The sequence below is a fragment of the Sus scrofa genome, chromosome 1, assembly GCF_054392235.1.
Source record: "Sus scrofa isolate SSC_HxYL_T2T_F1_AM1 chromosome 1, Sscrofa_HxYL_maternal_Yorkshire_Landrace_v2.0, whole genome shotgun sequence".
Taxonomy (NCBI): Eukaryota; Metazoa; Chordata; class Mammalia; order Artiodactyla; family Suidae; genus Sus; species Sus scrofa.
Window position 1 is genome coordinate 55,779,436 of NC_139383.1, and position 25,490 is coordinate 55,804,925.

The 25,490-nt window shown below is 43.1% G+C and overlaps 1 protein-coding gene across 3 annotated transcripts; it reads left to right on the forward strand.

Moving 5' to 3' along the window:
- Positions 1-521: 521 nt before the first annotated feature.
- Positions 522-24,211, forward strand: C1H6orf163 (chromosome 1 C6orf163 homolog). 3 transcript variants are annotated; one of them, XM_003121282.5, is made up of 5 exons: positions 522-1,304; positions 5,882-5,976; positions 7,540-7,647; positions 14,215-14,417; positions 23,217-24,211. In XM_003121282.5, exons 1-5 carry the CDS (start codon positions 1,157-1,159, stop codon positions 23,650-23,652), a joined length of 990 nt encoding a protein of 329 aa, XP_003121330.1. In that variant the 5' UTR covers positions 522-1,156; the 3' UTR covers positions 23,653-24,211. The 3 variants fall into 3 exon arrangements, with proteins under 3 accessions (XP_003121330.1, XP_084815843.1, XP_084815839.1); XM_084959717.1 differs by having other exon boundaries at positions 926-1,304; positions 5,882-6,032; XM_084959713.1 differs by lacking the exon at positions 522-1,304 and having other exon boundaries at positions 3,184-6,032.
- The last annotated feature ends 1,279 nt before the right edge of the window (positions 24,212-25,490 follow it).

The following is a 25,490-nucleotide window of genomic DNA, read 5'->3' on the forward strand; positions in this document are numbered from 1 at the left end:
AAAGCAAGTCTTGATAAGAAAACTGTTGACGAGCAGCAAGGGACCTCTTTGCCCAGGGAAGTAATCTTTTCTGATAGAAGAACTCTTTGCCCAAAGGAGCAAGCAGTTCAGTTGATTAATTGTTCTTAAGAATTTCCTGATGGAAACAGTGAAGTTATTTATTGTTGTAGTGCTTTATCTTGCCTAGAATAAACAATCTGTCCCAGTTTGCCAGGCACCAAGGGGGTCCTTGAGATGCAGGACTTTACATTTTAAAACAAGAACAACAATTTAGTTAACTGTGATTTTGAAAACCACTTAACAGAAAGTATGGTAGGTTGAATAACATCCCCTGCCCCCACACCACCCCAGAGAGCTTGGATCCTCATCCCTTGAACCTGTGAATATGTTACATTATATGGCAAAGAGACTTGACTGATGTGATTAAATTAAGGACTTTGAGATGGGGAGATTATCCTTTATTATGTTTGGGGCCTGATGTAATCATAAAGGTTCTTATAAGAGGGAGGCAACATCACCATGCAAACAGGAGGAGAAAAGGCTATGTTGATGTGAGCTCCTGGGCCAACCAATGTGAGTGGCCTCTGGAAGCTGGAAAAGACAAGGAAACAGGAACTCCCTGGAGCCTCTGAAAGGAACCAGCAGGCTGACACCTTAATTTTTGTCCCATAAGACTCATTTTGGACTTCTCACCTTCAGAACTGCAAGTGAATGAGTTTGTGTTGTTTTAAGCCACTAAATATGTGCTAGTTTGTTATAGCATCAATAGGAAACTAATACAGAAAGTATCTGGGGAATGAACAGCTGTATCATGCTCCCTTTTGTCATGATTTCTGGTTGCTTTTATGAGCAAAGCTTGTCTTACCTAGCAACAGTTGCTAGGTAAGTTAGCAATTTAATCTAGAGTCCAGGAGGGAGCAACTCCAAATTCAGTGCCCAGATCTTCTATGGCAGAGGCTTTCAGTAACTTTCTTTACCATTAGGTGCATAGCCACTACCTAATCATGGCAAATCATGTATTCCTTATAAGCCTCTAGCATCATCCTCAAACCTTGAACCTCTTCCAGCTTTCTCAAACTTCTAGCTTTTTTAAAAACTTTTTTTAATCCTAAGAGTGTTTTAACTGTACATAGTAAAAGACATCTTCAGTTTAATTATGATCGGAAATCCAAATTACACAAGCTTTGTTTGCTGTGCTGTTTGTAATAAAATAATTCCACCAGCCCCATTTGGGGAAACCTTCAAGCGGATCCATGAATACAAGCCATTTAAGACACGCTTTTACACTCACAAGGACATACTGGGTAAGTGACTTTGCTGTTTTCCTTTGTTCTAATGTTCATGGCATATATATCATTCTTCCTGTTCTGTAGACTTCTATCCGCTCTCCTGATCAAAGCTGCTTGTCCTGCAGGGTGTCTGTTTGGCATGAGAAGACTATGGGTTGAAATTGAGCTTCTCCACTTAACAGTTTTATGCCTTGGACAACTCTCAGTCTGTCTCCTTATATGTAAATAAGGATGTTAATACTTATTTTGTATGTTTGTTTTGAGGCTTTAATGAAATATTTGTACCTAGGCTAAAGCCACATAATAGTAACTGGGAGTTCTTTTCGCGTTTGCCTATACTTGGGCACCCACCATTCACCTGGGAGAGGAAGTAACTCTAAGTAACACTTAATAAATGGGTGAAAGACTATATTCTTTATTAGTAGCTGGTGACATAAAAATAGATACAGATAACATGAGAATAGGTACTATATATCCACTTCTTTTTTTTCTCTTTTAAATCTTTTTATATTAAATTTTTTGAAGTATAGTTGATTTGTCATATTTCAGGTATACAACAAATTGATTCAGTTTATATATATACATTTTTATTTTTTAGATTCTTTTCCATTATAGATTATTATAAGATACTGAATATAGTTCCCTGTGCTAAACAGTAGGTCCTTGTTGTTTCTCTGATATAAAGTAGTGTGTATTGGAGTTCCCATTGTGGCTCAGTGGTTAACGAATCTGACTAGGAACCATGAGGTTGTGGGTTCGATCCCTGGCCTTGCTCAGTGGTTTAAGGATCCAGCTTTGCCATGAGCTGTGTAGGTCGTAGACGCAGCTCAGATCCCGCATTGCTGTGGCTCTGGCATAGGCCAGCAGCTACAGCTCTGATTAGACCCCTAGCCTGGGAATCTCCATATGCCGCGGGAGCGGCCCTAGAAGATGCAAAAAAAAAAAAAAAAAAAAAAAAGTAGTGTGTATCTGTTAATCCCAAACTCTTAATTTATTCCTTCCCTCCGTATAAATACTTGTAATGAGCAAATCAAATTGTAATTACGGGTTTCCTTCTCTCCTTATCCCCGTCAGGTTTTTCAGTCTGACTTTAAGCCTTACAGGTGTTTCCCTAAGGACTCTCAAAATACTTGTTGGATCCTCTCCCTTTAATATGTTAAAATGGTGGTTAGATATTACTCCTGATCTTTAAAAATGTAAGAAGCTTGAGAATGGAGAGTGTTTTGAAAAAATGCTAAAATGTAGGGGGAATCAAATTGGAATCACCCTCTAAAAATATCAGTACAGAAACTGATTACTGATATTAACTTTTAGTAACTGTTTAATGTAACTTGTTAATTATGATCTGTATGTAATGATTTGACTTTTGACACCCAGAACAGTGGATATCCATTCTTGATATGCTTTTATTGATTGATCCCTTATGCCTTCTAGGATATCTGAAGTTAAACTTTAAGTGGATAAATTAAAGCAGGTTGAAATGTGTGTATAAATGCTGATGAGTGTTGCATGGGGCAGTGTACCACAGAACTTTTAAATCCTAACAGAGACTCATTGGATTTAATACTAATCCACACAGATCCACTTAACTAGAAACTTCAGAATCAGGCTTTAGCATGTGGGGTTTTTTTAATTTAAATATTTTTCATGTATTATAATAGCTTTTTATTTGGAAATAATTGAATACTAACAAGTTTTAAAAATAGAACAGAAAGGAGTTCCTGCCATGGGGTTGATGATCCAACTTGTCTCTGTGGCGGCACCAGGATTTTTTTTTTTTTCTTTGTCTTTTTAGGGCCAAACCTGCAGCATATGGAGGTTCCCAAGCTAGGGGACAAATTGGAGCTGGAGCTGTCCGCCTACCCTACAGCCACAGCAACGCCAGATCCAAGCTGCATCCAAGGCATAGCTTTGCCAACGCTGGATCATTAGCCCACTGATTGGGGCCACAGATCGAACACAAATCCTCATGGATACTAGTCAGGTTCTTAATCTGTTGAGCCACAACAGAAACTCCCAGAGGTGCCAGTTTTATCTCCAGCCCAGTGCAGTGGATTAAGGATCCAGCATTGCTACAGCTGTGGCATAGGTTGCAGATCGTGCCCAGTTTTGATTCCTGGCCCAGGAATTTCCATATGCCATGGGGGTGTCCGAAAAAAGAAAAAAAAAAGTAGAAGAGAGAATTCCCATCTAGCTTCTCTCATTGATATCTTACATTATGCTGGTACATCATCAAAGCCAGGAAATTGGTGATGGAGAAATACTATTAATTCAGGTGCAGACTTTATATGCACTTTTTCCTTTGGAGGTTAGTTTTATGAAATTTATCATGTATAGACTCATGTAACCATCACTGCAACCAGGACATAGAACTGTTTTGTTTTTTGTTGTTTTTTTTTTAACCACAAAGAAACTTCCTCATATTACCTCTTAATACCCCTTAACTCGAACCCCTGGCAACTGTTAATCTGTTCTCCATCACTCTAAATACAGCCATTTGAGAATGGTATATAAATAGAATCATGCAGTATGTAATGCTTTGAAATTGGCTTTTTTTCACTCAGCATAACTCCCTTGAGACCCATCCAAGTTTTTTGTTTGTTTGTTTGTTTGTTATTAGGGCCCCACTCAGGCATATAGAAGTTCCTGGACTAGAGGTCAAATCGGAGCTGCAGCTGCCAGCCACAGCCACAACAAAGCAGGATCTGAGTGGCATCTGTAACCTACACTGAGATGCTGGATCCTTATCCGACTGAATGAGGCCTGGGGTCAAACCCAAACTCTCACAGACACTGTGTCATGTCCTTAACCCACTGAGCCACAGTGGGAACTCCCCATGTTGTTCTTTATATTACTATTTTGTACCTTTTTCAGCATGTGCATTTTTAAAAAGCTATGCAGGGATCCTATTGTACAATCAGAGTGAGAACAACTAATATAAAAAACTGGGACTTAAGTATAAAAAGGTAATAGTAGCCTACATTTGTATCACATTTTTATAAATCTCAACGCATTGCAATCACATTTCTTCCTAGATCTTTCACGGTGCACAGTGAATTATCTCTGCACAGTGTTGAGCCTGTGCAGTGTATGCCCACTCCTGTCATCGTATTCACTGCCTTGTTTTTAGACTCACTGATAATCTAGTAGCAAAGTCTCTTCATCAGTGCCACCAAACATATATTTTCAGTTGCTGGTAACAGAAAGACAGCTCAGACTTGACTATATATAAAAGGGAATTTCTCAACTCTTTTTCATAGAGAATCCCAAGGTGGTCTGGCAGCAGTCTGTCCACACTTGCTGTCATACTGAGTTGGCCTAATTGTTTACTGCTGCAGCTAGGCTTACTCCAGCAGCCGAGAAAGGAGTGGAAATGGTTCCAAACAGCTCTAATCATGTACTGCCTCCAGCTTAGAAACCTTAGAGACAAAAGAGCTATGTGCTCTTGACAGCCTTACATAAAATTCCGGAGAAGAACCTGGTTGGCCAGGCTCGGGTGTGTGCCCAACCATGGTCCCTGGAGGATGGGGATAAAGTGATGGGCCAGGCAGGTTGGGTGCTGCAGTTGACAGTCCCAGAACAGGTGAGAGAGGGGCTATCTTAAGGAAAATGGATCCTGTTACCAGAGGGAGAGAAGAGGTGCTGGTCAGACAAACACATATGTCCCCAGTGTCCTATCTGTGTTTATTGCCAGTGAGGCACCATGAGAGATACAGTTTAGCCTGAGATGTGCTTTGGAATTTTAGGACATTGATCATTAAGACCTAATCACTGGAATGAGTAACAATTCCTATCTAAGATGTGAGCACTGAATGGAATAAAGGATAAGGACAGTAATGGTCTGAATTGGAGAGAAAGATCACTGTGTGTGATTTCAGTGTCCCCATACAGGACACCTCTAACAACCTACTCTGGCAGGAGAAGATGAAGAAAGCCCTGGACCCAGCTCAGTGAGCTCAGGGCTGGGCTCCCGGGCCAGCTCAGTCCCCAGTTCTCCAATATTTTGTGGTCCTCGAACTTCTTTAGGTATTTTTTTTTTTTTTTTGGTCTAGGTGGAGAGGGCATTATTATGAGAATATTGTAATTTGAAAGTGAGAGCATTGACAGAGAAGCAGTAAACTCCTACCCCTGATCTCACTCCACAACTGAAGCAGCTAAACCTGGGAAGACCTACTCCCTAGAAAGGCATACAGTGTATTGAAGGAAGCCTTCTGCTCCCACTTTCCTGGTGGAGGTCACTGCTACCTATACCCAGAGAGGTGCTGGACCATGTGCTAATGTTGCTTGAATATTCACTCGCCATTCTGCTCTGGGGTTGTGGAAGGGGCTCCTTTCTGCCATTTTACTCCTCCAGTTGCCTCCTTGTGGACTGGGTGTGATGAAGGGAGCTGACTCCAGCCAGGGGCTGCGGGTTCCCTTCTAATCAGGTGGGAAAGAACTTAGTGCTTTCATTTGTATTTTTAAAGATGGACATTTCCTGAAAGGATATATTTCTTAGAGAACTCTAATAAACAACTAGATAACAGTGAAAAGGAGAGCCAAGAAACAGACTGCGCATATCTGTGATTTTTTTTCCCTCTCCACATACATAGATATTGGGACAGATATTCTGAATAAGGAAGAGCAGTTTCAGGAAGCTGTCCTCAAAGAACGGATTGCAAAAGCAGAAGCTGACATTTGGGCAAAGGTAAAAGAAGTTGGAGATCAACCTGAATGCATCTCTGCAGTTCTTTCACTTTGGAGGTTTGTCCGAAAGAGCATAGTCAAGGCAGAACTGACTTTGAATGCTGGCTATCTGTGGGCCCTTGGTCAAGGCCTTTCTTTAATGGTCTTGGCTTCTTCAAATATAAAAGAAGAACAGTAATACCACTGAAGGATGGCTGGGAGTTCAATGAAATAATGTGCAATGCCTGGCACACAGTAGGTGCTTAATGAGAAGCAGGAGCTTCCTACTATATTGCTCCGATGTGTGGATGACTCTGGCTTCCTCTATTCTCATGGATTAAACTTAAAAAAAAAAAAGACCTGTTGATAATTGTTTATTAGTGCTTAATATTTAATATGTAGACCATGTATTTGTGCAGTGTGTTAATGCCCTTAAGTGCCTGTTTTTTTCTAAATCCTGCATCATAGCTGACTCCCCTTTGTTCCAAAGTCCAAGCTTGACACCTTGTCCACATGACTGCTGAGGGCCATGAGGGTGATTTGAGTGTATTGGGGCTCACAGTCAGATCCCCAGTCACTTAACCAAAGCCAAATCTCAATCCTCCAGCCCCCACTTATTCCAGAGACAGAATGCCATACATGGCTTCCTTAAGAGGATTGAGAGCCACAGTGCTAGAACACTACTTCTCAGTTTCTCTATAAATAAACATCACAGCAAAGAGTGTTGGATTTGCTGAGTATTAGTCCCAGCAAAAGCTTGGTATAAAAGTACTTTGAAAGTACAAAATGCTCCAGGGCAAAGGGTAATATATATAAAAATTTTATAGTCATTTATCCTCATCAACAGTAATAACATTTAGAGTTCCTGCTGTGGCCCAGTGGGTTAGTGATCTGGCTTGTCTCTGTGGAAGTGCTGGTTCGACCCCCGCTCAGCACACTGGGTTAAGGATGCAGCATTGCTGCAGCTGTAGCGTAGGTGGCAGCTCCGGCTTGGATTCCATCCCTGACCTGGGAACTTCCCTATACTGCTGGGGCAGCTGAATAAGAAAAACAAAACAATAATAACATTTAAATTGTGAACCATTATCATATACCCTTTACAAGGAAATGCTTCTGTGTATGATGTCAATTCAATTTAAATACACCTAATGTTCTGGGCCTTCTTGTCAAATAGGATAATGAAGCCTCTTTCTGAAGACCCTGATGCAGGGGATTGGGGATGGTACTCAGTCCCCCTTCTCAGCAATTTCTACCTTTGTGTATTTTTCCACTTCCCCATATTTTCCAGATTTCCTGTGATGAGCATACATTACTTTGATAGTCAATCAAGCAAGAAATAAAGTGCCAAAGAAAAAAAGACAACCCAGCAGACTGCAGTAAAGCTCTCTTTAGCAATTCCTGAAACAATGACACTGGCCTGGGTTGGGCTGTGTGAGGGCATCTCTGGCTGAGGCAGCCAGTTTGCTGTGGGATGTTTGAAATGGGAACAGAGCCAGTAATCAGGGGCCTCATGGTTGGCACTAATTGTCATTAAACATGAAAATTTGATGTATATTGATAACTAAATGAACTCTTTCTTTCAAAGGCTGATGAACGTCAGAGACAAGCAGTGAAGAAAGCCCTCGATGAAGCAAATGACATGCACAAAATGAAAATTCAGATTTTGAAAGAACATCATCAAAAAGACTTGCAGGTTTTTACAGTGGCTTGCTTATCATTTGTTTTTTATTTATTTGGATGTAGTTAAATTAGTAAAAAAAACAAAAAACAAAAAACTCTGGCAAGGGAATGGGAGAAAAAAAAAAACCCATCATATGTGCAATCTAGGTGTCTCTAGGTTGGTTGGGAGGTCCAGGGTTTTCATAGAAGAGATGCCAGGTGCAGGGGAATCCCTTTGACACAGTGACGCCAACCTTCATGAGGCTCCCAGGCATGAAGGAGCCACTCCTGCCTGCCCCACCCCACATCTCTGGTCCCGGCTCTCCTGCTCTCACTGCCCTTCTTCTGGGTCCTCAAACGTAAAGGACCCAAGTCCCCAAACTTCTGGGTCCCACTCTTTCCCACTTCAAAGGCTTTGCCAGAGTGTTTTTCCTGCACTTCATCAAACATCACTAGCCAAGGGAAGCCTTACCCATGGGTCAGCTCCGCCCAGCCGCCCATACACTTGGTACTTAGTCCTCTTTCACAGAAGTCACCACCCAGCACTGGTGTAAGGAAATAGATTGGAGGGTGACTTGCCACAGGCCTGATCACAGGTGTCTGATCGCCACAGGCCTGCAGCCTCCTTATGGGCATATCTGTCTTGCTACCACCTTCGTCCTGGGGCTAGCATGGTGCCTTGACTTTGTAAGTGTGAAATCAGGCGCTGAGCAGAGGAAGAAGGCTCTTCTCTCCCTCCTCCTGGACTCTCTGATTGCATCCTTTTTCCTAGATTTGCATTTACTGTGGTGCCAGGAGGTACCCTGAGTTGTTTCTCAAGTATTTTCTGCAGGAGCAGAGGTCACACACTGAGGGGAACTCTTTCTGAACTTGTTCAAGTACGTGACTTTGGGTAATTAGTACACTGTGTAAACAGAGATTCAGGAGTTCCTTACACAGTTCAGCACAAAATCTGCTCAAAGGAAAAGGATACAGAACTGTTGGCACATGTGGGCCACTGGAGGGACAGGACAGGAGGCCATGCAGGTGTGCTGATTCATAGGCAGAGGCTGGAGGGAAAGTGGCAGAAGTTTGGCCCCAGGTTTGGCCTAATTTCATAAGAACATAACCAACAGTTAGGGGATCATAGGCCCATTTATCCATTGTTTTGGCGATGAGCACCTGCCATTTATCAGATCTATACTAGGTGAGATTAAATGGACTGTTGTCCTCAGAAGCATGCAGGCAGGGAAAGGAGCTCCACCCCCAGGGCCCCTAAAGAGTTGGGGGAGCTCCCTGCCTGGCTCCAGTGGCCATGGCCCCTGAGGGGTTGGCTGTGGTGGTCCATGAGGTTGCGGGTTCGATCCCTGGCCTTGCTCAGTGGGTTAACGATCTGGTGTTGCTTTGAGCTGTGGTGTAGGTTGCAGACATGGCTGGGATCCCAAGTTGCTGTGGCTCTGGCATAGGCTGGTGGCTACAGCTCCAATTCGACCCCTAGCCTGGGAATCTCCATATGCCACGAAAGCAGCCCAAGAAAATGGCAAAAAGACAAAAAAAAAAAAAAAAAAAGTGAGGACCATTTATAACATGTCCAGACAAGCTGCTGCTTAGCTAACGGGTACCAGGATGGATGGCTGCACTGGTTCTTGAATAGTGAATCCTTCTCTATCAGTTGATAAATAGCTATTCCCCAAGCCCCCTAATACCTTCATCACCCTGGACCTCCCCTTACAAGGGGCAGCCATTTACACGGGTGTGAAGCTCTAGGATCCTGCCCAGTGTATACATTTTATTTTATTTTATTTTTATTTTATTCTTTTGGCTGTGCCTATGGCATTTGGAAGTTCCCAGGCCAGGGACTGAACCCGCACCATAGCAGTAACAACACCAGATTCTTAACCAGCTGAGCCATTAGGGAACTCCCCAGAGGATACACATTGTAAATATCACTCGTGGCATTAGGTTGTGACGGTGAAAGGGTAACTTAGATATGATGCCTCTTTCTAGGAGCTCACATCCTAGTCTTGCTGTAAGTAATCTGATTGTACCCCATAGAGTCTTTGCGTAGAGTTGATACACATACTGTTAAAATAGAAGAAGTACCAAGAAAATGTAAAGGGGAAAAGTTAGAGGGAGGTTGACCTTTCTAAATTATTCTAAAAAAGTCTTGGTGACTTTTTTTTGTATAATGAAGGAATGATTTGTCTAAGAGGGACATGCAGGCTTGTTTCAGTTGTCGGATACCTGGACATGGACATACTGCTTCTCAGTGGGTGTCTCTGAACCACCTGCTTTAGAGGCTACTTGCCTGCAGATTCCTAGGCCCCACTTGCCTTACAGAGTCACCGCCAGTGTTTTTAACCAGCAGCCCATGTGATTTTCACACATAAATAAAATTTGAGATTATTGGAGTTCCCGTCGTGGTGCAGTGGAAATGAATCCGACTAGGAACCATGAGGTACGGGTTCAATCCCTGGCCTTGCTCAGTGGGTTAAGGATCTGTCATTGCCGTGAGCTGTGGTGTAGGTCGCAGATGCAACTTGGATCTGGTGTTGCTGTGGCTGTGGTGTAGGCTGTCAGATGTAGTTTGGATTAGACCCCTAGCCTCGGAACCTCCATATGCTGCAGATGCGGCCCTAAAAAGCAAAAAAAAAAAAAAAAAAAATTTGAGATTATCAATATAGAGAGCAGAAAACCAAACCCTCCTAGAAGCAAACAGCATTACATTCTGATGCACAGAGATCACCAGGTATTACTCTTCTGTGATGTTAAGAATTTGGGATAAGGAGTTCCCGTTGTGGCTCAGTAGTTAACGAATCCAACTAGGAACCATGAGGTTGCAGGTTTGATTCCTGGCCCTGCTCAGTGGGTTAAGGAACTGGCGTTGCCATGAACTGTGGTGTAGGTCACAGACACAGCTCGGATCTGGTGTTGCTGTGGCTCTGGCGTAGGCCGGGGCTACAGCTCCAACTAGACCTTTAGCCTGGGAACCTCCATATGCCACGATTGTGGCCCTAAAAAAAGGACAAAAGACAAAAATAAATAAATAAATAAAGTAAATGACAAAATGGAAGCTAAGGGAAAATGAGAGTAGGAAGTATAATGAAGTCAGATGTGATCTAAAACTTAAAAATAAGAGTTTCTGTTGTGGCTTAGCAGGTTAAGAACCTGACATGGTGTCTGTGAGGATGTGGGTTTGATCACTGACCTTACTCAGTGGGTTAAGGATCTAGCATAGGTCACAGATGCAGCTCAGATCCTGAGTCGCTTTGGCTGTGGTGCCGGGCTGCAGCTTCGATTCAACCCCCTAGCCTGAGAACTTCCATATGCCACGGGTCTGGCCCTAAGAAGAAGAAAAAAAAAAAGAAAAAGAAGAAAATTTTAAAATGTATGTATGCCACAAGGTCTTGTGCCGTTAGCAAAGCTGGGCCTTGAGCTTTTTGGCAGTCAGTGCAAAGAGGAAAATGCCACAAATCACCATGTCCATAAGGTCACAAATCAGGTACTCAGGGGGCTCAGATCTTCCCACGTGTGATGCCTGAGAGAAATGTCTCCCGAGGGAGACACTGTGTAATAAATGTCCGCCTAGCATCTGCATAGTAAAGATAATGGATTTCATGAGGCTGTCTTTTATCTCAAAATAGGGGTCAATTCGCTCCAGATGCATTTCAGGAAAAGTAATTTAACTGGAAGACGTTCCATTGAATAAGAACACTGCCAAACAGTAGCTCATTGAATTCTTTTTGTAGCTTTACATATGTATTAGACATGCCATGTGAGCCAATAAAATGATTTAGCTTTTACTAAGTCATTGTGTTAAAAGGGGCCAGGGTTTAATTCTCTGAATCCTAGTTCAGGACCCAGTCAAAATAAAGGGCAGGGGTGTCATTTTTCAATTCCCGAGATTCAAATAGAAATGTATCATGATAACATTTCATCTATCTAAGGCTCAGCCATTTGGCAATCTCAGTTACTGAAAATATACTAGGCAACTCAGAGATAATCCCTAAGAAGTGAAAATGGTGAATGATGACCTCTGACTACGAGCTAGAGGCTCAGGCTCATTACTCAGAGCAGAACCTCTCCAGTCCCTGCTCAGTGCTTGTCTCTGGGAGACAAGCAGGGCGGGGTGAGGCGTAGGGGGGAGGCAGTGAGTCAGGAACAGAGGGGACTCCATTGTACTGTTTTATAAGACTCGCAGTCTGATGAATCTCTGGAAAGACCCCAACATCACAGCCAGCAGAGAATCCTGCTTTCTCTTCCTAGTATTTCTACTGATTCACTCTAAAATAACTTAGTTTCTGTTTTTTTGTTTTTGTTTTTGCTACACCTGCAGCATGTGAAAGTTCCCAGGCCAGGGACCAAACCTGTGCCACAGCAGTGACCTGAGCTGCTGCATTGATAACAGCAGATCCTTAACCCAGTGTTCCTCAAGGGAACTCCAGAAATAACTTAGTTTCTTAATGTTCTCTCCTTATCCATAGAGATACCCATTTACTTTTTTTTTTTTTTTTTTTTTTTTTTTTTTATTTTCTAGGGCCACACCTGCGGCATATGGAGGTTCCCAGGCTAGGGGTCTAATCAAAGCTATAGCTGCCGGACTTCACCAGAGCCACAGAAACACAGGATCTGAGCCGCACCTGCGACCTACACTACAGCTCACAGCAACACCGGATCCTTAACCCACTGAGCGAGGCCAGGGATCGAACCCACAACCCCATGGTTCCTAGTCGGATTCGTTAACCACTGAGCCATGACAGAAACTCCCCATTCGCTTTTAAATGAAAGTTTTGAAACCCCCATATGGAATTAATTGCCTCTCCCTTCTGGCCTGCATTCCTGTTTAAACACTGGTTGCAGGATGAGGTTTTAGTCTCCTCTGCAAGGCAGTGAGTCCTGAGGACAGGGCATCCAACCTCCTACTTGTCTCGTTGGGCCCAGTGCTGCACTGTGCAGTCAGTGGCATTTCCAGGGAGAAAAGGCTTTTCTTGGAAGCCTGTTTCCCTCATAAGGTTTGACAAGTGCCTCTTCTCTTTACGTGGCTGAAGGCACCACTGGTCCTACCCTGGAGCAGTGGAGCCCATGTTCCTGTCTCCTCCATGCCAAGGAGGCTGGAACAGTTGAGAAGGACAGTGGGGACTCGTGGGTGGGCTCCTGTGACTGCCTCCTGGGCCCTTTCTTGCTGCCTGAGTTTGGAGCTTTCCTAGCCTGGAAACCCTCAGAATCACTGTCTCTGCTATTTTCCAGGACTGACTCCTGTCTCTATCTCTAATCGTGGATAAAGATGATAGGGCACAGCAGAATGTTTGGACAGTCAAGAAAAATATATCCATAACCCAATTACTTTTTCTTTTCTTTCTTTCTTTTTCTTTCTTTCTTTCTTTCTGGCCGCTCATGAGGCATATGGAGGTTCCCAGGCTAGGGGATCTAATCGTAGCAGCTGGCCTACACCACAGCCACAGCAACACAGGATCCAAGCCATGTCTGCAACCTAAACCACAACTTACGGCAACACCAGATCCTTAACCCACTGAGTGAGGCCAGGGATCGAACCCGCAGCCTCATGGTTCCTAGTCAGATTCGAGTCCACTGCGCCACGACGGGAACTCCACCCAATTACTTTTCTTTTTGCATGTTCCTTTTCAATATTGTCTATATACATACTTATGCTTTTTAGTTTGTTTCTGGTTTTACCTAGCATCATTATAATGAAGCTTTTGCATAGAGTACACACTTTTTCCCATTTTCAATAACCACGTAATATTCCATGATATGGATATTCCATTCTGAGTTGTGGGGTTTTTTTTGCAATTTTTTTGTATCCCTTTACTTTAAAAAATTATTTTTTAATTGAATGAAAGCTTCTTTAAATTCTATAGTGCTTTACAATTTTTTCAAGTTTCATACACATAATTTCATAATATTCCACAATAACCCTTTCTCTCCCCTACCTCTATCGTACCCCTCCCCCTTCCTTCTCTTCACTGGTAACCACTAATTTGATCTATCTGTGAGTCTGCTTCTTTTTTTTGACCATGCCCAGGACATGGAAAATACCAACCAGGGAACCTGCACCACAGCATGAGCTAAGCCACTGCAGTGACAATGCCAGATCCCTAACCTGCTGCACTACAAGGGAAACCTTGCTTCATTTTTATATACTCTTATTTGTATTTATTTATTTATTTTTGCTTTTTAGGGCCACACCTACGGCATACAGAAGTTCCCAGGTAATGGGTCTAATCAGAGTTACAGCTGCCAGTCACAGCCACAGACACAGCCATGCCAGATCCGAGCTGTGTCTGTGACCTACACCATAGCTCAGGGCGGTACCGGATCCTTAACCCACTGACGGAGGCCAACCTCATTGTTCCTAGTTGGGTTCATTTCCGCTGCACCACAAAGGGAACTCTTATTTATTTATTTTTAAAAATAAATTTTATTGGAGTATAATTGACTTACGAAATTGTGCTAGTTTCAGGTGATACACTTGTTTTAAATCATCAGCTCTCACTGGTGCACATTCCATCGGGTAGAAGAATCATGACTGGAATAACTTCTTAATGTTCTTTTTTAAACATCAAACCTGTAACATCTAAACCTAGTATTCCTGTTGCTTAAGGACATGGCAGCTAAAACCAAGATCGAGTTGCATCAAAACATGGAGGACGAGCTGCAGCGCGAGCGCCTGGCCGCCGAGCAGCGCATGGTCCACAGGATCCAGAGGGTCATGATGGAGTGCCACCGCGAGAAGGTCCAGGCCGTGGAGGAAGCCCGGGCAGAGGAGAGGCGCAAGGCTCAGGAGGCCATCCAGGCCCAGAGGAGGTACCCAGGGGGCACCCCTGCAAAGCGACATCTTACTTCTCAAAATCAACTTGGGGAGAAGCACGAGGCTGAGGCACATAGGGAGATCATCCCCAGTCTCTGTGTTTTTGCATTTTTATTATGGAATGTATCAAACATAGACCACGATGTATAATATTACTGCAGAATGTGGGGGTGGGGGTGAAGTTCTCACCATGGCGCAGTGGGTTAAGAATCCAACTGCAGCGGCTCAGGTCGCTATGGAAGGCAGATTCCATCCCCAGCCTGGTGCAGTGGGTTACAGGATCCAGCATAGGTCTCAGCTCCGGCTGGGATTCAGTTCCTGGCCCCGGAAATGACTGTTAGCGCAGTCATTTAAAAAAAAAAAATGGATTTCCCATTGTGGCTCAGTGGTTAACGAATCCGACTAGGAACCATGAGGTTGCAGGTTCGATCCTTGGCCTCGCTCAGTGGGTTAAGGATCCGGCGTTGCCGTGAGCTGTGGTGTAGGTCACAGACAAAATACGGAAAAAAAAAAAAAAAGGCTCTGTGTGTGTATGGGTATATGAGTGTGTGTGTGGATGAAAGAAAAATAACAACATGAATGCTCAAGGCCCTACCAGAGGTCGGAAGGAATTGAAAACTGCTGACGATTCTGAAGCCCCATGTGTTCTTCCTCAATCACATTTCCTACCTCTCTTCGGGTGTAACTACTGTCCTAAAAATTGTCTTTCATTCTGTATCTCCAGTTTTAGGTGAGGAGAGGGAGTCAGCCCATATTGCACACTATCATGGATGTGTTACTTTTGGTCTTTTTCTTATTATACAAGTCATAATTCTGTTAATGAAGCTGACATTAGGGAATTATAGCATGAGCAAAAACTGCTAAGTCTCAACTCACTGCTTCCTACCCTCTCCCTGTCTCCCATGGACCATCATTTAAAGAATGGGGTCTGGAGTTCCTATCCATCCGACTAGGAACCATGAGGTTGCGGGTTTGATCCCTGGCCTTGCTCAGTGGGTTAAGGATCTGGCATTGCTGTGAGCTGTGGTGTAGGTCGCAGACGCGGCTCGGATCCTGAGTTGCTGCAGCTCTGGCGTAGGCTGGCGGCTACAGCTATGATTAGACCCCTAGCCTGGGAATCTCCACATGCCACGGGAGCGGCCCAAGAAATGGCAAAAAGACAAAAAAAAAAAAAGAATGAGGTCTGTATCCTTCCATGCCCTTTTGATGTATTTACAGCCTTCTACGTGTGCATTGTCTCAAATAATTTTTACATAAATCAGATCATATATACATGTGTGAAAAATACCAGAGTAACCATTTTATACATGTAATGAACATTTGATGGAATTGACCCATTTAGTAGAACAGCAGTCAGGAGCCTTAGTGATTATCAGGACCAAGAGAAAAACCTCACTTTCTAGGTGTTCAGTGACTGCACAAGCAGCAGATTTAAGATAGAAAGCTCTATGTTTGGCCTCCTAGTCCAGGACTTGTCTCTTGCTTTGCTTCTTGAGTTAACAACTCTGTATATAATCAGTGGGTAAAACTGTCCTCGTTCGAACTGTTTAGGACAGGCCCAAAAGTAAAATCCTGGGGAGTTCCTGCTGTGGCTCAGCGGTACAAAACCCAACTGGTATCCATGAAGATGCAGGTTTGATCCCTGGCCTCGCTCAGTAGGTTAAGGACCTTGCATTGCCATGAGCTGTGGGGCAGGTCGCAGACTCAGCTCAGATCTGGCATTGCTGTGTCTGTGGCTAAGGCCTGCAGCTGCAGCTCTGATTCGACCCCTAGCCTGGAAACTTCCATATGCTGCACCTGCAGCCCTAAAAAGCCAAAAAAAAAAAAAAAGGTAAAATCCTGTAAGAGATACAAATAAATAAGGATGAAGGCTGCAGCTGTGGCTCTTTAGGCAGGACTTCCTTTGTTACATAGGCTGTATGTCCTTGTGAGCTAGAGGAGGAAGTTAGGGAAGGCAGTAACCCCTGAGTGATTTATGGTCCAAAGCAGTGGAAGGTGGTTCTTCTTCCCTCTGCTCCCCACCTTCCATCTGCAGCACTCTGTCTGTCCTCTCCTCACATGCACCTGCAGCCTCCTGCTCCCTCCTTCACTCTTTTGTTTCTGTCCCCTTTGGTCCTTTCCTCCTTGGTATTCAAAAGGAAGATTTTTCAATGGCCATCTTTCACTGAACCAGTTGACTAAATATTAGGGAACTGCCATGCCTGTTATTTAAGTGTCTCCATCCAGAATGTCTCTTTTGTTCATTGATGAGTCCCTGGAAGAGACCCTGGCACGTTGTGGGCATTGTTGGTTTTTGGGTTTTTTTGCCTCTCCCATGGCATGCAGAATTTCCCAAGCCAGGGATCAAACCCACGCCACAGCAGTGACAATCCCAGATCCTTAACCTGCTAAACCACTAGGGAACATCAGGCATTCTTTAAATAGTTATCAAAAGGTTCAAATTTGACCCAGTCAGCTGAACCCACCCTGCAGCACACCAGGTCTTATTTCTAGACATTGCTAAATTCCAGTGTTCTTTAGAGCATTTGCAGAAACTAGCATATGGAGGAGGAGCACTGTTTAGAATTCCACTGTGGATCTCTTGTTTGGCTATAAACTTTTACTCAAGACTTCAGGATTCAGAACGTTGACATGACAAGTTTGTTAAATGCACAGAAAACCTTTTTTTTTTTTTTGTGGATTGAGGTGTTTAAATTCCAAACAGACTATCTAGGAGACGCTGTGCTCTTTCTCTTAAAGTAAAGAAAGCTCTCTTTCTTTCTTAAAAAAGAAAAAAGAAATAAACATCTTTGCTTGGAAAGGTGCTGAGTGTTTTCTAGCCCCAGGCTGAAGGGAATGCTCAGGAATATGTGTGGTCACGGCTGTACCTCCTGAGGTCAGCCACCCTTTACTCCACACCAGCACACACAAGGGCCCTTGGTGTGCTTCTCATTGCATCCTCACACCCCTGCCTGGGGGAGTTCAGGCATCCTCCATATCGTCAAATGAACACTTTGAATCTTAGAGTCTAAGCAACTTCCCAAGGACACGTGGAAAGGAAGTGACAGGGTCCAGCTGGAACTCTGGTCTGTTTGATGCCCAAGCTTGTGACTTTCCATTCTGCTACCCTGCTCACTTCACCAGAGCTCATCCAGTGCCTTCTGGGGATGTGGTCCTGAGCTGGGGCACAGAGGAATAAGGCCCTTTCCTCAACATCATGTGAAGTATCTGAAGCATGGCTGCCCCATGTGAGCAAGCCTAGAGTGACGTGTATAAGGAACTCATGGCTGCTGGAGGAATTCTCAGCCCTGGAAAGATTAAGCAAAGAGTGTGGGGCTGTGTGGCAAGGTGGGTTTCTTGGAGGAAATTAGTCCTGGTTGGGCCTTAGAGAGCGAGAGGAGGGCCCATTTGTAGAAGACTGAAAGGAGAGGGGGACAGCATGAGCAGACACATGGAGGGAAGAGGTGGGGGGCAGGTGGGGAGGGTAGTTAATGAGAGGGAGCCTGGGGAAGGTTGAGAGTATTAATACCCCAGAGATATAAACTCACTGCTGGAGGTGGGCCTCTGGAGATACACCCCAACCCCACCCCCTGCCCACCTGTACGATGCTACAGCCCCAGCTTGGGTATAATAGGCTTCTTCTACAGAGCAGGTGCAATAGGCTCGCAGTGTCTCAGGCAGAACATCAGAATCCATTTTCCTTATAAACACAATGCTGATGGCTGATTAAAATAGTGCTGAGAGAGCCCTGTAGTTCAAGAGAAAAATGGATCAATAGCTCATTGTGGGCTCACCCAGCAAATGCTCTATATTCAGTGTTGCTCCAGATATTTGATATGCAAATAAATTTGGGGAACAGATCCCTTCATAATTAGGAATTGCCTATGAAGAAATGAAGCATTGGTTTTTACTGTACCAACACTGGAAAAATAACTGGGAGAAGTTGGAATGGACATTCCAAAAAATACTCCATCCTTTTGTTACCAGTCCAAACTGAGTCCGCTTGCCCCCTACCCAGTAAAGCCAATCCACTGACTCTGGGTCGTGGTGAAGGAAAGTGCAAGGTGTTTTGCAGGGCATCAAGCAAGAAGTCTCGGTAGCTAGTGCTTGAAAGGCCCATACTCCCCAAAGGCTTTCAGGGAAAGGTTCTTTAAAGACAGGGTGATCATAGATGTGATAAATTCATTTGAGTAATAAAAAAATGTAAATAAAAAAAAATAAGGAGCTCCTGTCGTGGCGCAGTGGTTAACGAATCCGACCAGGAACCATGAGGTTGTGGGTTTGATCCCTGGCCATGCTCAGTGGGTTAAAGATCTGGCGTTGCCGTGAGCTGTAGTGTAGGTGGCAGACGCAGATGGTGTCCTGCGTTGCTGTGGCTCTGGCGTAGGCTGGTGGCTACAGCTCCGATTGATTTGACCCCTAGCCTGGGAATCTCCATATGCCGTGGGAAGCGACCCTCGAAAAGGCAAAAAGACAAAAAAAAAAAAAAGGAAAAAAAAGGAAAAAAAATTTAATAAAATAAAATAAAGACAGGGTGAGCGAGGGGGGTGGGGTTGTGAGGAATGTGATCAGCTAGAGGACAGTCTTCTGATTGGCTGGTGGTGAGGAACTGGGAGTCACCATCATCAACCTTCTGGTTCCATCTGGTCTGAGGTCTTTGTGCTTGTGGGCAGCATACAGTTAATTTTTCGACCTGGTGGGGGTTTCAGCATCTGCAGGACAGCTCGAAGGACATGGCTCAGAATATTATCTATAGCCCTAAAGGGGACCTAAAGGTCCTTGTCTTTGTTTAATGGCTAAAGTATTATTATTTTGTCTTGCTTGACTGTCTTCACTCTGCATTTTCTCACTTCTCTGGTTAAATTTACTCTTTGAAACTTGGGGAAGGCTTAGGAGGCTAAAGTTTTTCTACAGATAAGAGTCGGGCAAAGGATATGTGGGGGGTCTGCTCAAGGAGGGCCCCATAGGGTCCCGCTCAGCTACATTTTCAGCAAGAACAGATTTTGGTAGTAAGAAGTTTAAAGGGTGAGAGCTAGTGTTATCTGAGCTACACTTTGAGCAGATGTACTTGAGATCAGCTCCAGTGGAGCCTTCTATTCAGCCGCATAGCTGGACACCTCCTCTGTGTGGGTCCAGAGAAAGCCAAGGAGACCTGCTTATGATGGAGCCGTGGTTCTGGAGAAAGGGTATAGTTACTTTCTTGGGGATTCAAGGCTGGCTCAAGGAAACTCCTTCTAGTTCCTTCTGCTCTAAGCCCCCCGGCCTCTGATGATCATCTACACAATCTCACCAACATCTTGAGGGTTTTATAAAACATCAGCCTGAATCCTGAGGCTGTGCATAGATGCACCTTCTGAACCCTGTCTATGCCTCTATTCTTCTGTGACCCAGGCTAAGAATCAGGAAGTTGGTTTTGATTCTTCTTCTTTCTACAGCCCCTAAATCCACCAATAATGAATTCTGGCACCCGTGACTTTGTAATATTTCTATGATTCTTCCCTTTCTCTCCCTCTTTTTATCCCTTTCTCTTTCATCATTAATTTAGACCCCAATCATTTATACTCACTATTGCGAAACAGTACGAATTGGTTTCTACTTCATCCAACTCAGATTTGATTTACCTGATATTATCAGAATAATGATTCTAAAATGTTATTTTCACTGTGTTGCCCTCCTGATGAAAAATGTATAGTGATCTCTCATACTATTGAAGCAGGTCATGTTTTCTGTTGAAGGGCAGAAACTCTCCCATTTGCTCAATAACTACATCTCTCTAAGCCTCATTTTTCCTCACCTGCTGCATGGAAATAATGAACATAAACAAATAAAAATAGTGCTGGCTTCCGTGGGTGAAAATTAAATGAGATAGAGTGCATGTAAAATGCTTAGCACCGTCCCTGGGACCCAATAAGTGCTCAGTAAATGTTAATGCTTGTTATTGATGATGGACATACCCCAGTTGGTGGGAAAAGGATTGAGGAAAATGGCATAGCAGCTAGAGAAGCAAAGGATAGATGATGTTTACCTCCAGGTTGGGGAAGTCTGTCAGGTTTGAAAGTCAAGTTGAAGGAATCTGAGGCAGTGAGAGATTTGCATCTTGGAGGACAGAAGCTGGGGTCAGGAGGTGGTGAGTCTTGGAAAGAATTGTATTAGACTAGGAGGCAGAGAGGGGAGGGTTTTTAGTAACAACTATAAATACTAGAATTCATCATTTGTAGGTTTTTTTAAATTCTTCAGTCTCGAGAGGTTCTGTTCAAGCTAGGTAATGAGAGACATCCACCAGAGGTGTATCCCAGTGGCCAAGAACCTTTGCCCTGGACTCAGACTGTCTGCATTACAGTGCTTATTTTGCCACTTTTTTTCATTAAATGAAATTGAGCAAGTTACTTGACCTCTCTGAACCTCAGTTTCCACATCTGTAAAATAGGCCTAATAACAGAACTGCCTCTTAGACTTGTTTGAGGAATCATTGAATACTCATCAACCTGCAGGGCACATGGTGAGAATTTACTGTGATTGGCTGCTATAAATTAATTTATTGATAAACAGAGGCCTGTAAATTCATTTAACTAGGGTTCTCAAAATGTGATACCAGGACCTCTCAGAGTCCCTGAGACCCTTTCAGGGGTCCCCAAGGTCAAAGCTGTGTTTTTCTTCTTTTTTCTTTGTAGATCCACATCTTTGGCATATGGACATTCCTGGGCTAGGGGTTAAATCAGAGCTGCAGCTGTGGTCTACACCACTGCCATAGCAACACTGGATCTTAGCGATATCTGTGACCTACACCAGATCCTTGACTCATTGATTGAGGCCAGAGATCAAACCTGCATCCTTGTGGAGACTACATCAGGTCTTTATCCTGCTAAGCCACAATGGGAACTCCTTTTTTCTTTTTTTTTTTTAATTTTATTTAATTTTTGCTTTATATTGGAGTATAGTTGATTTACAATGTTGTGTTAGTTTTAGGTATAGGGCAGAGTGATTCAGTTATACATATACATATATCCATTCTTCTTCAGATCTTTTTCCCAGATAGGCTTTTATGTAATATTAAGTAGAGTTTCCTGTGTTATACACTGGGTCTTTATTGATTATTGATTGTATATATAGAAGTGTACATGTGGTTTTTTGCCTTTTTAGGGCCACACCTGAGGCACATGGAGGTTCCCAAGCTAGGGGGTCCATTGGGAGCTGTAGCCACCAGCCTATACCACAGCCACAACAATATGGGATCCAAGCCACATCTTCAACCTACACCACAGCTCACGGCAATGCCGGATCCTTAACCCGCTGAGCAAGGCCAGGGATCAAACCTGAGTCCTCATGGATATCAGTCAGGTTTGTTAACTGCTGAGCCACGATGGGAACTCCTAGTAGAGTATACGTATTAAAAGTTATTTTCTTGGAATTCCCATCATGGCACAGTGGTTAATGAATCTGACTAGGAACCATGAGGTTGCAGGTTCGGTCCCTGGCCTTGCTCAGTGGGTTAAGGATCTGGCGTTGCCGTGAACTGTGGTGTAGGTCGCAGACACAGCTCAGATCCCACGTTGCTGTGGCTCTGGTGTAGGCCAGTGGCTACAGCTCCAATTGGACCCCTAGCCTGGGAACCTCCATATGCCACAGGGGCGGCCCTAGAAAAGGCAAAAAGACAAAAAAAAAAAAAGTTATTTTCTAAATAATACTAAGATGTGAGTTGCCTTTCTACTTTCATTATCTCATGAGTATATTGTAGTGTTTTCCAGGGTTTTATGATGAGTGATATCTGAAGAGATTGAAACAATATGAAAATCTAGCTTTTTTTCCCCTAGCCAGACAATAGTTTTGCCCCAAAAGTAAAACAATGCCACTTTTCTCACCAAAAAAAAATTTTTTTTTTTTTTGTCTTTTTAGGGCTGCAACTGTGGCACATGGATGTTCCCAGGTTAGGGGTCGAATCGGATCTATAGCCACTGGCCTACACCACACCCATAGCAATGTCAGATCCGAGCCATGTCTGTGACCTATACCACAGCTCATGGCCATGCCAGATCTCTGACCTACTGAGCAAAGCCAGGGATAGAACCCACATCCTTATGGTTGTTAGTCGAATTCGTTTACACTGAGCTACAACAGGAATTCCCGGAAATTTTTTTTTCATGTAGAACATATATTTTTCATACAAGGTAGGTTTTATATGTTGACATTTCATGGATTTCTTGATACTTCACATGAATTTATCAATGTTTCTTAAATGTTTGACTCTTCTAAAACTGTTAGGGTCACTAGATATAACCCATATAAACAAAAGTTCTTTGAGTTTCTTGGTCATTTTAAGAGCAAAAAGTGGTCTTGAGACCAAAAAGGTTGAGATGGCTATCCTAGAGTATTGCTCAGATGGAATCAAGATTTGGAGCTAAATTCGACCTGTGAGTAAGTCTCCTCCCCTTGGGCTAAAGGTAAGTAGCTGGGTTGATAGAAATACTTCCTCTAGGGCTTTGGAACTCTGACCCTACTTCTTCATTTTTAGAACTCTGCCTCCTTATGTTTCTGACCATGGTAGACTCAGGTCCCTAAAGTTAGTATTGGGCACTAGACTAGTGGCCTCGCCCTAGCCCGCAGTGGAAAAGTCTGGGTGCTCCTTCCCTGTGCTGAAAAAATGTTTTTTGATTAACATCTAATGCAAAAGCTCCTCTCTGTCAGCCTGTCTTGGACCTGGTGACTCATGCAAACAATGCCATAGTTCCTTCTACTTCTGTGGTGAAAGACCACATCTTTTTGTCTCTTGTGGTTAATCCATCTAACTATTGATATTAAACCCATATTCTTTTTTGTAGAGAGGCCATGGAAGAACTTTTGAGTGCTGGTGTCACAGTTATGAAGGATCAGAAGAAGACTGTGAGCCAAATGATAAAGGAAAAAGAACATGAAATAAACATCTACTATAGCATGGCTCAGCGGCAGAAGCAGGAAGAGGTTCAGGAAGTGCTTCAAGAAGCTGAGAAGACACACCAGGCCAAGCTTGGGAATGTGATGGATAAACTGGTTAACACTCAGGGGGAGCTGCTGACCATAGCGAAGCAACTGGGAATTATGACAAATTGGAAAGATTTCCTGGAGGAGGAGTTACAAGAAACAAGGGCAGCATTTCAAAAATACATCAATTACACATTTCCTAAGCTCTCACCAGGACAGGCAGATTTCATTCTGCCAGAAAGAAAGAAAACACCTTCTAATCTTATTATTCAGGAGAACGAAACCACTCTTAATTAGAAGCCTTCATCTGAAATTTTACTACAAAAGCCATTGTTCTAAAGACTAAATAAATTCACTCAAAAACCATTTATGGACCCCTGGTTATATGCAGGGTACTATTGAGCTGTACGCATCTGAATGGAAAACCAGAACATTCAAAAGCACATTCCAGGCTACAAGGAGTTCTCAGACTAACTGAGGAGGGATAACAGTGAGAGGGGTCAAAACTGATCAGGAGGGGAAGAAATTTCTTGGAAGAAGTCTAGAGGAACTTCTATATCTGGCTTTACTCATGTTTACATCAGATGTGTAACTATTTTAATACCTATTGCAGTTAAAGCCAAGTAAAGAGACTTGTGCTCAAATTGTTCCATGGTTGGAGGGGTGTGCCGATTTCCAGTACTTACAGTAATCCAATCTGGAGATTATTATTTGGTGAACTGCAACAGCATTGCAGGGGGAAAAAACAAAAGCACTATTTCTCAAATTCAATAGGATAAAGCTTAAATCCTGGGAACCCTATATAAAAAATAATTCAGAAAGAACTCACTTATATTTGCCATTCATGAGAGAAAAATACATCTTTAGAGGTCAGATTCCCTGCCTTTATGTTTATACCCAAGCCCAGGAGTGCTCTGAACTCATCTCTTTTGGGTCAGAATGCAGAAAAGCATTAGGTACCCCAATGCTTGGGATCAACACATGTCAGCATCTACTAAACTAAAATGGAAAAGAATCCAGGCCATAAAGTCTTCTCAAAAAAAAAAAAATCTATCCATGTTAATGTAACAACCTTAATTTATTAATCACCAACCTATATTGTTAGCTTTAAAGTTAAGTACTTGGAAAGCAGTTTTCAGTAAATTTAAAAGTGCTGCTCTTGAACAAGTCTTAGGTGGATGCGTTTACATTGACCACGCTGGGATTTCCTAAGGGTAAAAGCAGCAATTCATTTACAATTGCATAATGGACTAGACTCTCCTAGTGTTTAGCTTCCTAAAACTGCAATCCATCCTCACCCATTGCCTGTGGGCTGAAAGTCAACATTTGCACAGTGCTTAATAGAACAGGCAGGACAGGGGTGGTGGTTATTCCACTTTTCACAAATGATAAAAACTATGTACAAAAGTGTTTATGTGTGTGAAGCACTTTTAAAATTGAAGTATAGTTGGGAGTTCCCATCATGGCTCAGCAGAAACAAATCGGCCTAGAATCCATGAGGACATGGGTTTGATCCCTGACCTCACTCAGTGGATTAAGGATGCAGCATTGCTATAAACTGTGGTGTAGGTCGAAGACACGGCCCAGATCCCACATTGCTGTGGCTGTGTCCTAGGCTGGCAGCTGCAGCGCTGATTTGACCCCTAGCCTGGGAAACTCCATATGCCATGGGTGTGGCCCTAAAAAGACACACACAAAAAAATTTTAAAAACAAAAAATAGAATTGAAATATAGTTAATTTACAATATTGTGCTTCAGGTATGTAGCAAAGTGATACAGTTACATATCTGTATATACATATAGATAGAGATTATTTTTCATTATAGGTTATTATAAGATATTGAATATAGTTCCCTGTGCTATACAGTTCCTTGTTGCTTATCTATTTTATGTATATTAGTTTATATCTCCTCATTTAACCCTCCCTCCTTCTTTTCCCCTTTGTTAACCATAAGTTTGTTTTCTATGTCTGTGAGTCTGTTTCTGTTTTGTGCGTAGGTTCATTTGTATTATTCCTTAGATTCCACATGTAAGTGATTTATATTTGTCCTTCTCTGGCTGAATTAATTTAGTGTGATAATCTCTAGGTCAGTCCATGTTACTACAAATGGCATTATTTCATTCTTTTTATGGCT

What these genes read in the sequence shown, in the direction of transcription:
- C1H6orf163 (XM_003121282.5), top strand. Translation starts at nt 1,157, where the DNA reads ATGATCGGAAATCCAAATTACACAAGCTTTGTTTGCTGTGCTGTTTGT. An exon ending in AAGCTGACATTTGGGCAAAG is followed by an intron (nt 5,977 to 7,539) that starts GTAAAAGAAGTT and finishes TTTCTTTCAAAG; the next exon opens with GCTGATGAACGTCAGAGACA. An exon ending in ATCATCAAAAAGACTTGCAG is followed by an intron (nt 7,648 to 14,214) that starts GTTTTTACAGTG and finishes CTGTTGCTTAAG; the next exon opens with GACATGGCAGCTAAAACCAA.